At 42.1% G+C, this 13,368-nt stretch overlaps 1 protein-coding gene across 2 annotated transcripts in view; it reads left to right on the top strand.

Moving 5' to 3' along the window:
• Nucleotides 1-13,368, top strand: part of LOC119176383 (protein O-mannosyl-transferase Tmtc3) — a 395,223-nt gene that overhangs the window by 366,479 nt on the left and 15,376 nt on the right. For both annotated transcript variants that reach the window (XM_037427640.2, XM_075877560.1), the window contains exons 15-20: nucleotides 1,847-1,984; nucleotides 2,484-2,566; nucleotides 2,659-2,731; nucleotides 7,724-7,810; nucleotides 9,381-9,454; nucleotides 10,357-10,477. In XM_037427640.2, coding sequence (XP_037283537.2) covers nucleotides 1,847-1,984; nucleotides 2,484-2,566; nucleotides 2,659-2,731; nucleotides 7,724-7,810; nucleotides 9,381-9,454; nucleotides 10,357-10,477 — 576 coding nt within the window. The remainder of the gene's footprint in view (nucleotides 1-1,846; nucleotides 1,985-2,483; nucleotides 2,567-2,658; nucleotides 2,732-7,723; nucleotides 7,811-9,380; nucleotides 9,455-10,356; nucleotides 10,478-13,368) is intronic.

Below are 13,368 nucleotides of genomic sequence, written 5' to 3'. Positions count from 1 at the left end.
TGGTCCATCGTCACGAACCCCATACTGCAGGGGCCGGTGGTTGTCGTCACGCCGATAGCCAGAAAACGACCGAGGTGGATAGGTGCGAGAACGACAGTAGCGGGAGATGTGTCTTACACCATGTCAATGAAAACAGTTTGGCCTGTCGTCCTGCGTTCTCCATGGAGCAGGATCACGATAGCGTTGGAATCTTTCCGGTGCAGGAGAAGGCGTTATGGTACTGACCCGAGGTTCCGTCGACGAACATACGGGTTGCAGTCCGACGTTTGCCAGCTCCTCCCTCACAACCTACTGAATCAACAAGATCGTTAGTCGATCATCAGATGGGTGGGTCAGAAAAGATGGTGGAGACACTGCTTCGATTTCTCGACGCACGATGGAAACTACGCTCTCGTTGGTAGGTGGTTGACTGCATGGCGGCTGAAAGTCCTCGCAAGATGAAGTAGCGGCCGTGTTCGGAAGTCGCGAAAAATTCTTGGTGACTCGGTGACTCTTCAGCTCTTCGAATCGGCGGCACTCTTTGATAATGTTGTCAATGGTAGAACAATTCTTGGACACAAGTAAGTTGAAAGCATCATCAGCGATGGCTTTGAGCAAATGTCTTACTTTATCTTCCTCAGTCATGTTGGGGTCGACACGATGACAAAGGGCGAGAACGTCAAGGATGTAGGTGACATAGGATTCGGTCGTAGTTTGTGCCCGACAAGAGAGTTCTTTATAAGCGGCCTGCTGGCGTCCGATGGCTTTATCATATAAATCACCTAGCTTCTGTTTGCAAGCATCCCAGCTGCAGGCTATGTCAGTTTCATGAACCTCGAACCACGCACCTTCTGTTCGCAGAGATAGAAGCCAACGTCGGCGAGCATCATCGTAAGGTCCCACCGGTAGACCGCTTCAAACCGCTCGAACTTCGAAATCCAGTCGTCAACGTGAACGTGGTCGGTGCCTCAGAAGTTGCCAGGGTCGCGCGGTTGCGTCAATACGACCGGCTTTACAGGCTGTGCCGGAGTCGCGGCTGAAACAGGAGCAGCAGAATTGATTTCTGTTGACATGGTCGGGCAGTCGAGAACACGTCTGCTGTGAAGTTCTGTTATGCGTCGTACCCGGCACCTCCACCAAAATGTTGCGAATGCATTTACTACTTTAGAGAAGAAAATAGTCCAGCAGTCAAGATGGCTGCCGTTACACGTCGTCATCCTCTCCTTCGCAGCACCACCCCGCATATATATATATATATATATATATATATATATATATATATATATATATATATATATATATAGTTAGATAGATGAAAGCTTTATATCTCTCATCAAAGGCCGAAATTTACCGGCGTCTCGCGCCGGCGTCCCACGGCAGAACATCATAATCATACGATAACGTCACCATATCGAGTCATCACGGCGTCACTGGTCGCAAATTTTTGACTCCATTTTGGCGTTTCTGTGACGTCAATATGTAACATGATTGCTTGGTCAAACGCAGACTGATCCCGGAGGCAGTGCAAAATCATGCTAGTTGCGGAAAGAGGGTTTCATAGATGAGACACGTATGCCTGTTCATGAAAACGCAAGTTACTACGCTTGGTCTGAGTGTTCTTCGTGTGTATTCATTTTTCGCGCTGTATCGCAATCATCAAACCATGTCAAGAGCCTGATTCCCAGACCCTAATAAGTTTATAAGTATTATTGTGCTGTATTGTTGTCCCAACTCTCCTGTTGACTCTCTCTGTCACGGTATTTCGTGTTCCATCCTCTGGATGGTTGTGTGCTAATACTCGTCTGAGTACACTCGATCTTCAATTCTTCCGTGCTCAGCCGATTCTTTGCCTTCGCCTTTCTTCTAGGCCTTGAGCCTTCTACCAAAGCCCGAATCAAGCCAATCCTCAAGCCTCGTACGAGTCACATCAAGTCATCTCCAAGTGTACCTCGACTTCGCGTTCTTAATAGCACAAAACAGCAGTCGAGTGGATGAAGCTGACAGGGTAAGGACGAGCGAAACAAAAAGCACGTGAAGCCTCCCTAAATTCTAAAACTTCCATCCCCTCATTTTTAATAGAAAAAAAGGCACCGACGACTTTTTGTAAATTAATCATGCTGACGTTATGTTTTACGTTTCCCCGAGCCACAAGCAATAACATTCTGAAACTATATTTGCATACCTTCTTTATTAAATACACTGGCGTATAACAAAGTTGGATTCTGGGAAGATAGTGCTTTATTGCTCGATATTTTGGAATGTATACTGACCTTCTGTGGTTTTAGTTGCAACTTTACTTTTTTCATAGCTGCTACTTACCGTAATTTTTTATAGCAGCGTGCATATTTAGCATTTCTAGCTATCACTATACCCAAAAGATATATATTAAAGGTACAGCGATGATGGCATGGATTGTATCATTCTTTGTTTGCGTCTTTGGAGACGTCTGGCTCACTCCCGCATAGTTCACCAACTCTGGAGTAACTATTCGATATTCCTTGCAGCTGTACCAGGAGGCCATCAGCCTCCGCTCAGACTTCACTGATGCCTACTTAAACAGGGGAGATTTTCTTCTTCGCATGAACAGGTAAGCCGAAAAATCGAGTAAGGAGCTTTTCTTTGTTCAAGAGTGCATCTCAACTCATTGACTCTTTTTCGTTGTTGTTGTTTTCTTTGCAGGACAAAGGAAGCAGAAGCTATGTACGAGAGAGCTTTAGAACTAGATGAGAACAATCCAGACTTGTACTACAACGTAAGTGTCCCAGTTGTTGTGCAAAAGAGGTTTCCCGTCCCGAACTTACTTTAGACGTGCTCAAGCTTCAGTAAATCACCTCGATCGGTTTACTGGGATGCATATGTCGCGGCGCAAATGTCGAGGAATGAGTGAGTTGGCATACGTAAAAAAAGACGGGATCATCACGCACTTCTCAAGTGCGTTCTCGTCTTGTCCTTTCATACCTGCTCACTTTGTTTTGTTCATTTTTTTCATTTTTGCCAAGCAAAGTATGGCGCAAGCCTTTTAAAGCAGAGCACGCAAATGAGAAACTGTGTTAAACGCAGTAACGCTGGACTAGATTCTATTTCATTCTATTTGGTTTAACCTCGCTTTTTTCTCAAATTATACATATTCTCGCGTGCGAATAATCATGCTCGTTGCCAATTGCCTGTATGACGTTATGTGCTGTATAGGGCGACATTCATAGAGTGCAATGCGTCTGATGAAATGAATCATCATCAGTATTGCCGTAAGGTAGACTTGAAAAGTAGCCAGAACTTCTTCTAAAAGTAGCCAAGATAGCCATTCCATTTCATTTCAGTGCCAAATTCAGAGCCAAATAAAGAAAAATGTAGTAATATGTATAGAGTTGTTAGTATTGAGCAGTAAATAATATCTTGAATTAGCGAAACTAGAGTATAGCGAGCAGAATAAGTTTCCCTGTTGCTTGGTCTTCAAGCAGCAGGTAAGTTGCAAATCATTTAACAAAATTCAGTACGCCTGCATAAAATTTGTCTGCAATAGATAAAAATGTCGCAAAAGTAATTTCGGGTCAACAAACCAGCAGGACCATTATACGTTGAAGATGTTTTATTCTTGAAGCCGTAGACCGCAATTTGTACAAAATTATAACACCAGCAAAGCTTCAAACAATGAAATTTGATAGAAGATGAACAGTCGAGCTTCATTCTGTGTCAGATGTCTGTCGCATGCGCTATGCTTCAGCATTGTAACCGCACGTCAGCATAAAACTATATAGCCACCTGTTTCCCTACATGCATGAGTCTTTCAGTCGTCTCAGACGGAGGTATGCTCGTTGGGGCTCCTGGATGCCCACAAGCCTGCTCGTGGTGAAAGGACATGTGCGCACATAGGCCAACGCCACGGAAAAGCTTGCGAATAGTGGTTATCCTTAAGACTTGCTCGTTGTTTTGTCTTCGAATAATATGGAGAAATGGCCAGTAAATGTACCAAAATGGACATTTAGTGAAGCCAAGGAGTCTACATGGCGCAAACCTGAAATTTTCATAGCCAGACAGGGTCGCAAAGTAGCCAATTTGGTGCAAAGTAGCCATCAACGGCAACCCTGATCATCATCATCATCATCGTCGTCGTCGTCGTCATCATCATCATCATCTCTCCCTCTGGTAATAAGATAAATGCAAAATATCATACGTTGTTTACATTCATCGTCACCTTAGTAATTCCCAGTTAATCAACGCTGTGCTCCTGGAGGTATCCAACACAGCTCGCTACACCGTCTTATATTCATCGTGTCGTAACATATATTTTATTATAAGTGTAACTGCCAAGTAAACGCAACATGTAAAGTTTCCTAATTGTACTCATTTTGGCAAACTCCACAGTTTATAGATATTCTACAAATGCATACACCATTCGAGACTTACCCATTTGTCTCCTATAGCCTCAAACCACTTCGACACACTTTTTGTAATCAGGATGCGCGCTCAATGCACGTTCTTCTAGAATGTGCACCACGAACCACGACGCAGGAGGGGTGTAGGCGAGCGACCTGCTGGCATTACCTTATCCTCAGCGCGGAAGTACGATAGAGTTTAATCAGCAGGCAAGTTAAAAAGAGTAAAAGACCCTAGCAAGCACCGTTTTCAATTCGAAGAAGAGACATTACGCAATTATAACCTCCTCTCTTCTTAATCGCGAATGGAAGATCCCCAGCTCTATTATGCTTCGGGAACATACCACGATACGTCCCAAGAAACAAAACAGAAATGCTGGCATGACAAATATATATATATATATATATATATATATATATATATATATATATATATATATATATATATATATATATATATATATATATATATATATATATATATATATATATATATATGTGTGTGTGTGTGTGTGTGTGTGTGTGTGTGTGTGCCATGATAGCCTGACGTCACGGCTTTAAACATGGCGGCCCCCATTTCTGACCCTCTTCGTTTATTAGCGCTGTTTCGCAATGGAAGGCAGCCTTCCTCACATCGTTTTTAACGTAACCATTGGTTGAAGTGTTAACTTGCTTCTAGCTTAAGATGGCTTTTGCGAACCTATAGTGCCAAAAGCCAGATTGCGAATGATTCTGTCGTGGCAAACTACCTGCCCAGGCCTTGTAGTAGGTAGATTCACCATACACATAACTGCGTTGATTTTTCTTTTACGCAGATAATTTCATGACCAATAACTGTTCGTAAGAGCCAATCACCATCCTGCACTTAATACGAGTGAAGGCCAAACAAGGCCTTGTCACATGGCCAATGACACATGGCCGGACAATGCACTTAGGAAGAAAAAGCTTTGTAAGTTCGGCCCCAGGTTTGTTTTTTTATCACGGAAATATCGCATACGTAACGAAGCGAAGACTTACTTTTATTTAGATTTTTTCAAGGCACGAAATTCGAAGAGTTTTTGATTGATTGATATGTGGGGTTTAACGTCCCAAAACCACTCTATGATTATGAGAGACGCCGTAGTGGAGGGCTCCGGAAATTTAGACCACCTGGGGTTCTTTAACGTGCACCCAAATCTGAGCACACGGGCCTACAACATTTCGGCCTCCATCGGTAATGCAGCCGCCGCAGCCGGGATACGAACCCGCGCCCTGCGGGTCGGCAGCCGAGTACCTTAGCCACTAGACCACCGCGGCGGGGCGAAGAGTTTTTGAAAAAGTTTACCGGAATATTTTATTATAAACATACTTTAAATTCGTAATTTAAGTACCTAATTAGGAGTGTGAGGGTAAATATAACTTCATAAATGTATTCATTCCCTTAATGAGTGTCGCGACAAACAGAGCACCGCTCAGCTCAAAGCAATGCGTACTTTTTTTTTTTCACCAGAAACATATAAATTATATTTCAAAGTATCCAGTGTAAAATGCGCTCGCAGTGTTTAATGTTATTGGAAACAAAAGTTCCCCAAACTCATTTTGTCAGAGCTTCAACCACGCCGAAGATTTTGCTTTCGCTTCCTTTAAGTTAATGAGCTTTCTCTATTACATAGCAGCCTTATAAAGCAGGATGTACAGCAGGCGTCTTAATGTGCTCTAATATAATAACGGATGCACTTGTTGTGGGTCTTTGAAGCTTCGCTTACGTAGTCGGTTAGAATTAGTATGCATATTATATTTCGCCCGCCGAGCGCATTTGCAAGCACAAGCTTCTTTGCGATTCCCGAATGAGCACTACTCATGGGCCAAAGCCGCTCTCTCCGCAAAAGCCCTTTTTATTCGTTTGCGGGTAATCTATAGTCCAGTCTGAATCACGCTTTTATAGAACGGCCAGTCGGCCGCTTCAGCCGCCATTCTTTGCGAAAATATGCATAGACCAACGTCATAATAGTACTGAACACACGTTCATACCGCATACTAGGATCATTGTGCGATAATTTAAGCATCAACGAAAGCTTTTAGCTGAGGCGAGGTACCAGCTGCAGAAGGCACCAGCATGCAGAGCCGTGGGCTCGACCGTTTTATAGACAAATAAAGTAGCTGACCAGGCTACTTTCACGCACATTCAAAAAATACAAATTTGCTCTTTCAAATGCAATGCATGTTTTTTTATATTTCCTAGAGTTTTTCGCACCGTTAGTCCTAAATTCTAGACAAGCGCAGATTAGGCTGTACAATATAAGCTGATTTATCCTGGTGACAAACCACTGTGAGCTTCACAACTTCGAGATACGGCGCAATTCACCGCGCGGCCGTTTACGTAACGCTTCCACCGGTATTCGCTGCATTGACTGCTTACGAAATAAAGCGTTCACATAGTCTGGTTTATATGTTTCGCTGAAAGCATGGCATTGTCCACCCTGAGGAGAAGCGATTTGTCAATCTAGGAGCCCACATATGAGTTTAGAAGCTGCACGAAATTCACAAAAGGTACAAGAAATATTCAATTAAATAACAGGAAAAAAACACTAATCAGGTGGTTTTAGCTTGGAACGGCTGTGCAATACAAATACGTATTACTATTCCACAAAAAAATATGCTTTCCCCGCTAGTATACAAAAAATATTGGTGAGTTCAATGCAATTAAATAATTCAGTTTTATTTTTAGGAGGATGTATTATTCCGAAAAGGAGTGAGACGAGGTAAATTAACAGGTTGGCGAACCAGGCACGCGTCCGGTTTGCTACCCTACACCGGGAAAAGTAGTATAGGAGATAAAAATGAAGAAGGGAACATGAAGCGTCGCGCTTCATCTGAGAGGGTGCATTGATAACACAGTCATTGGTGCCTGCCTATAGTTCCTTCAATAAAACTTGTTGTTGGGCTAGTTGGATGGTAAGTAGCACTCACTGTGGTGTGTGTTTCTTGGATGGATGAGTGATCAAATGTATGAGTGTTTGTGGTAATATAAAGTTGCGCCAATTTTCTTACAATATGCCTAGTAAGGTTCCTGTGATTGAGGTATATATTCTTGGCTTACGTAGTGGTACGCGAACGTTTACATACGATTTATTGATGGTGTTATGCGTGCCAAAAAACTTCAGCCAGTTTTTGAAACGAATTTGGTTATATGTGAAACAATTTTTTGCTTCCAACATTGTTCAATGTGAAAATTATTAACGTTGTTTTGCTGTCAAATCAAGCTCTCAACAGTGCATGGGGGTGGCTTAACTGTGAAGATCATGTAATGGCATTTACAAAGTAAGTGGGGACGTTAGTTTGTTTAAAAGAGTTTTGACACCTAGCGCAAACCACACGCACGCTTTGCGCAGCTGGGAGTCATCCTCATGGACCAAGGCCGCAACGATGAAGCTATGGCTCTGTTTAACCGCGCGCTGGAGCTTGACCCCGACCATGAGGTACGTTGGTTTAGGCATAGCTACGAGCTAGCTTTGCCACTTAGCCTGTTGTCAGATTGTATATTATCCGTAGGCATTGTGGCTACTTTCATTTTGTTATGCCTTTCTTTTTACGAGTGCAGTGAGCTGGCAAAGTTGGTATTGATTCATTTTGATACAGCGCGAAAAGGACAAAACTTACTAAAGCCCACATACGACTGGACACAGTGCTTACTATCAATTGATATATTTTTTTAATTCAAGGAACAGGTTTATAAGGGGTTAACCCAAGTACTTTTCCCTCGTAGTCAGAGTACTTGGATGACCCTTTACAAATATTTAATCTTGTATTCTAGAATGTCCCATCAATCAACATTTTGCATCGACTCATGAGTAGAGCCACCCCCCGACAAAAAGTAGCCATTACCCTTCACCGCGGTGTTCGAATAATCTAACGTATTCTAATGCTGCCCCCTTTATGGCGCCTCTCGCACATTCTCAATTCATGTAATGTCTTTTTCAGAAAAATAGCATCGTTCTATCCAAGTGGTGGGAAAGTTGAGGACTACTGCATCACGCAGCTTACACTAGGTGTACAGGAGTTTTCAAGAAAGTGATTTTTTATGCGCACACCGGGAAAACAATATTTCACGAACACATTTCTTGTGTCCAAGTTTAATACATCCGCTTTTGACTTTGATATTGCTGAACTGTTATTGTCATAGAAAGACCTAAGTCTCGTTATATATATATAATAACTTCCCCTGTACATTCCTTGGCATTACTGTCTGCTAGATCTCATTAATATATATATATATATATATATATATATATATATATATATATATATCTATATATATATATATATATATATATATATATATATATATATATATATATATATATATATTTAAATATATATATATATATATATATATATATATATATATATATATATATATATATATATATATATCATCACTGGTGTCTTCGATGCTCGTTTTAAACGACGAAGCCATTGTTGACCATTAGATACTCGCTCATTTCGCTCTTCTACATGAAAGTTCTTGTGTACGCTACTGACGTTCTTACCTTCTTACTTAGTTATACCGCAACGTCTAGAAAGATTTTTACCTTACGTAAATTTGTTATATTTTCGCGGCGCAGTCACAGTTAGTTCGTAACGATGCAGAAGCGAGAGGAAGAGGTCACAAATGAAAAATGAAGGACGTCGGCCGCAATGCAATCTCGAGATATTATGCAATGAGCGCAGTCTATTTCACTATTGCATTATTTCGTCGTCCTAAACAATGCCTCAAAATCACCATCTGCGCTAAAACGCCAGCCGCGAAGCCGCTTCTAAGGTTATATCTCAAAATGGAGCAAACTTTACTAAGCGTAAACTTATGTAGCACGCAATATGTCTACGGCGTGCAAGGAAAATTTCGGCCTGCACTACCGAATGCACGATAGGCTAGACAGTAATATATCCTTTCAGAAAATAGAGAAGGTAAGACACCGTGCACTGCATTTGGAAGAGCATATTTTTATTCCGTGAAAGGGCATTGCAAAACCCGTTTATATTTTCCAGCATGCCCTCCTCAACTCTGCTTTGTTGCTTCAAGAAGCAGGATCTGCAAGTCAGAAGAAGGTGGCCAATGAAAGGTATAATCCTCAGTAGGAGTCTGTAGCTAACTCTCTACAGGTTGTGTGACATTCAAGTTCGCATATGAATTGGCAGGCTTGCTTTTTTAGATCTTTTTAGGGGTCCAGTTGCATTTTAAGCACCTTGATGTAAAAATAATTGCCAAACAAGCTTTTGATTTGCGTTATGCGCTTTTGCATTTTTTTTTTTGCTTGAAGCAAAACTAATAATCCAGATATTCTTTATCTCCTCTTCTAAGTCTTCCGCTTTCACTTTAGTCAGGCTGTTATATTCTACCTTTTTTATTCACAGAATTGTAAGGTGCAGGTACGCTCTAATTTCCATCTACAGCACTGCACTTTATCAGGTCAACACGCAAACATACGAAAAAGCATACTGCACTGCTTTAACTACCATGCTTTCACTTACCTTTTGAAAATGCTTTTACTCTACATTGCGCGTATAATGGGGCCGCTACACATTTAACGTCATCTATAGACTTCGCCAGACGTATATGTATCATCTCTTGAATGCTTGCATCCAATCGTTTCTCTTTTCCAAATATCTCGCTAAAGGCCTTGCCTAACCGGGAAACTTGCGAGAATGGCAAACTGCGCGTAACTTTGCACTTGCTTCCTAAGTAATTCTCCGATCTAAACGTACATGTTGAGTTTTTTTAAGAAAGAAACCTGAACCTTGACACTCCTCAGTTCGCCAACTGTTCGCCAACTACAATGAATCGACGTCCAATGCAATTGACTTGCAATATAAAAACTATACATCGTCGCATGTGCAGCCGATGCGCGCACCGCCTCTAGGAATCTGTGCCGCGAGCAAAGGTTGCTGAACTGCCACTTGCCATGAGTTCGCGAAGAACTCGACGTTGTTTAACCGAACACCACTTCGCGCGCATTTCCTGCAGGTTGGAGAAAGTTGTTCACAGTGGAAAGAGAGACGAACGAGCCTACTTTCACCTGGCTATGCTGGCGCTTGACAAAAAGGACCCGGTTGCCGCTGAAAACTGGCTGCGAAAGGCTGTTCTGGTGAGCTGAAAAGCCATCCGGTTGTGTAAACGATACCCTTGATTATTACAAGTTGCTGCTGTACTGTTTTGTAATATTACATCTCGTAAATGAGGCGCAACTTGACACTGCCTCATTCACACTCACATTCACACACGCAAGCGCTCACTACCACACCCCACAAATATCGCCAACTAACAACTGTTTAATATCCGGAAAGGGACTCATGTATGTCAGCGATGGTGTGCATGTGCGACTTTCACTAATAAAAATAGGTGCAAAAATTACAAAAAATGCTCATGAGCAACAACACAAGCCACCATACATGTCAACGCAAAGGAGATTACAGTTCATAAGCACTCAAATACTTCTTTCATAAAAATTAAGCGCCTGTCAGAGTTATATCTATATTTACGGATTGTCGAAAATTATGTCGAAGGAAATTTATGCAGCTTCTAAACAATTGTACTGCATGAAGGTTCGTAGCTCCTACAATGACTCACGCACATTTATCCCGCCCCCCTATCAATCAAATAATTACAATGGCTCACACAGTCCCAAACGACGACTCAGACTCACTTCTCATTCTGAATCTGATTGAGTCGGAGTGAGTCGACTCACGAGTCCGTTAGTCTAGAATCAGCTGTTTTGGAATAGGTATCAATGCTTTTTAACATCAATATCTCACATCGGTGCCCTTCTTTGCGCATTTTGATAGAGAGCTTTATAATACGAGTTATGAGTATTTGAAAACCAGTGAACACATTATTCCACTCTGCTGTAGTTTCATTATAATCCTGCAAATATTATAAATCTCGAACACGAATAGAGTAGTGCTTCTCTTAGGCAACTCGAAACGGTCAAATATCTGTCTCTCTTTGTCAGAGGTTTAACTACATTTACGGATTGTCGAAGGAAATCCATGCAGCTTCAAAGCAATTGTACTGCAGGAAGGTTCGTAACAAGAAGTGGTTGTTTCTAGTCATATGCTCCTTATTTGACCGTATATGTCCTATTATGAACGTCATTAATCATTGATACGTGAAACAAGCTTAGTAGGGCAATTTTTTACCAAAAATGTATGATATATATATATATATATATATATATATATATATATATATATATATATATATATGTGTGTGTGTGTGTGTGTGTGTTTGTGTGTGATATTCTACTTGGTATTTTAAGTGATGTTTTTAATATAAGTTAGCTCCAGTATTAGCTATCACTTTCATTGTTTAGATGCACTGCCTGTGGTCTGTGACATGTAATACTTGTTATATTCATGTCCGCCATGGTGGAGCAGTGGCTACAGTGATCTCCTGCTGACCCGAAAGTCGTCACTCCGATCCGGGCCGCAGCGTTCGCATTTCGATGGTTGAGAAATGGTTGGGTCCCGTTGGCTGTACGATGTCAGCGCACGTTAAAGAAGACCAGATGACCGCAATTTCCGGAGTCTCTCGTTATCATATCGCGGTTTTGGGACATAAAACGCCGGATGAAATTATTATTATTATTATTATTATTATTATTATTATTATTATTATTATTATTATTATTATTATTATTATTATTATTATTATTATTATTATTATTATTATTATTATTATTATATTCATAGGTTGCCGCAATAGGCCTTTGTAAGATGCAGGAGCGAAGCTGTGTCAGCGCATACCTACATTGAAAAGGGTCATTAAGGGTAACTAACTGGATTCCCAGAGAAGGCAAGCGAGTTAGGGGGAGACAGAAGGTTAGGTGGGCAGATGAGATTAAGAATTTTGCGGGTATACATTGGCAGCAGCAAGCACAGGACCGGATTAACTGGCGGAACATGGGAGAGGCCTTTGTCCAGCAGTGGACGTAGTCAGGCTGATGATTACACTGAAAAAAAGTCACAGCTTTGTCGCAAAGGTGAAGTAATGAACGCAATATCAACAAATTGTAAGGTCGCGTGCAGAATGGCAAGCAGATCGAAACGTGCCCCTTGTTTCTCACGCACAAATGACGCACAAAACGCATTCACAGGCACAGATGAACGCGAATAAGCGTCTCAGTTGTTACTTCGCTGTGTCTAAAAAGCCCGCCCTTTTCACAAGCGGAGACTGTGCAACGATTGCACTGACCTTTGTGCACCCGGTAACTACAACAGAATCGTTCTAGTGAAAGCCCAAGGCCAGCCTAGGCGTACGATTGTCCCTCCCCCTACGAGATAAGGGCTGGTGTGAGCTTCACCCTGCCCCCTCTCCATGGGGCAAACTACGCGTGAGAACGAGAGCGTGCGCCGCCACATCTTGACGATGTGATGACGCGCGCTCAGTGCGCCATCTCGCTGGTAATGCTGAAAACACGATAGTTTTCCCACGATGCCCGTCACCAGCGGTCAGTGGTAGATTTAAGTAGCTTGCTGTTTGAATGTCTAAAGAGGTGCTCCTTTGTGGCTCAGTGGTTAACGCCTTGCAATCACACCTCAGAGGTCCCGCGTTCGATTCCGCGTGCCGGAGTCTCTTTCATGCTTTATGTATTAGTTCGTTCCACACTGTGAAAAAATCTTCGGAGCTATGCGCCTTCTCTGTCGCCAAGAATTCCCCCACCTTCGCCCCTGACGAGCAGGGACCCTAGCATCGCGGCTTCGCTGGAGCTAGTGATAAGGCAAGCATGAAAATATATGAATAGGTCGGTTGCTATTCCGGCGCTCTATCGCTATCTGCTGCGTATTTTCTAATATAGCACGCTGGCATGCACTTTTGCGTAGTTTGGCCCCAGCTGGAGGGCTCCGTTGTATTTTGGAGGCGCCTGTAATATTATCTGGAGTTTAACGTCCGAAAACCACAATATAAAGATGAGAGATGACGTAGTGCAGGGCTCCGGAAATTTTGACTATTTGGTGCGTTTTTTTTATTGATACGATA

Source organism: Rhipicephalus microplus, chromosome X (assembly GCF_043290135.1).
Source record: "Rhipicephalus microplus isolate Deutch F79 chromosome X, USDA_Rmic, whole genome shotgun sequence".
In the NCBI taxonomy this organism is placed as follows: Eukaryota; Metazoa; Arthropoda; class Arachnida; order Ixodida; family Ixodidae; genus Rhipicephalus; species Rhipicephalus microplus.
This window is presented reverse-complemented; position numbering and strand designations above follow the sequence as displayed.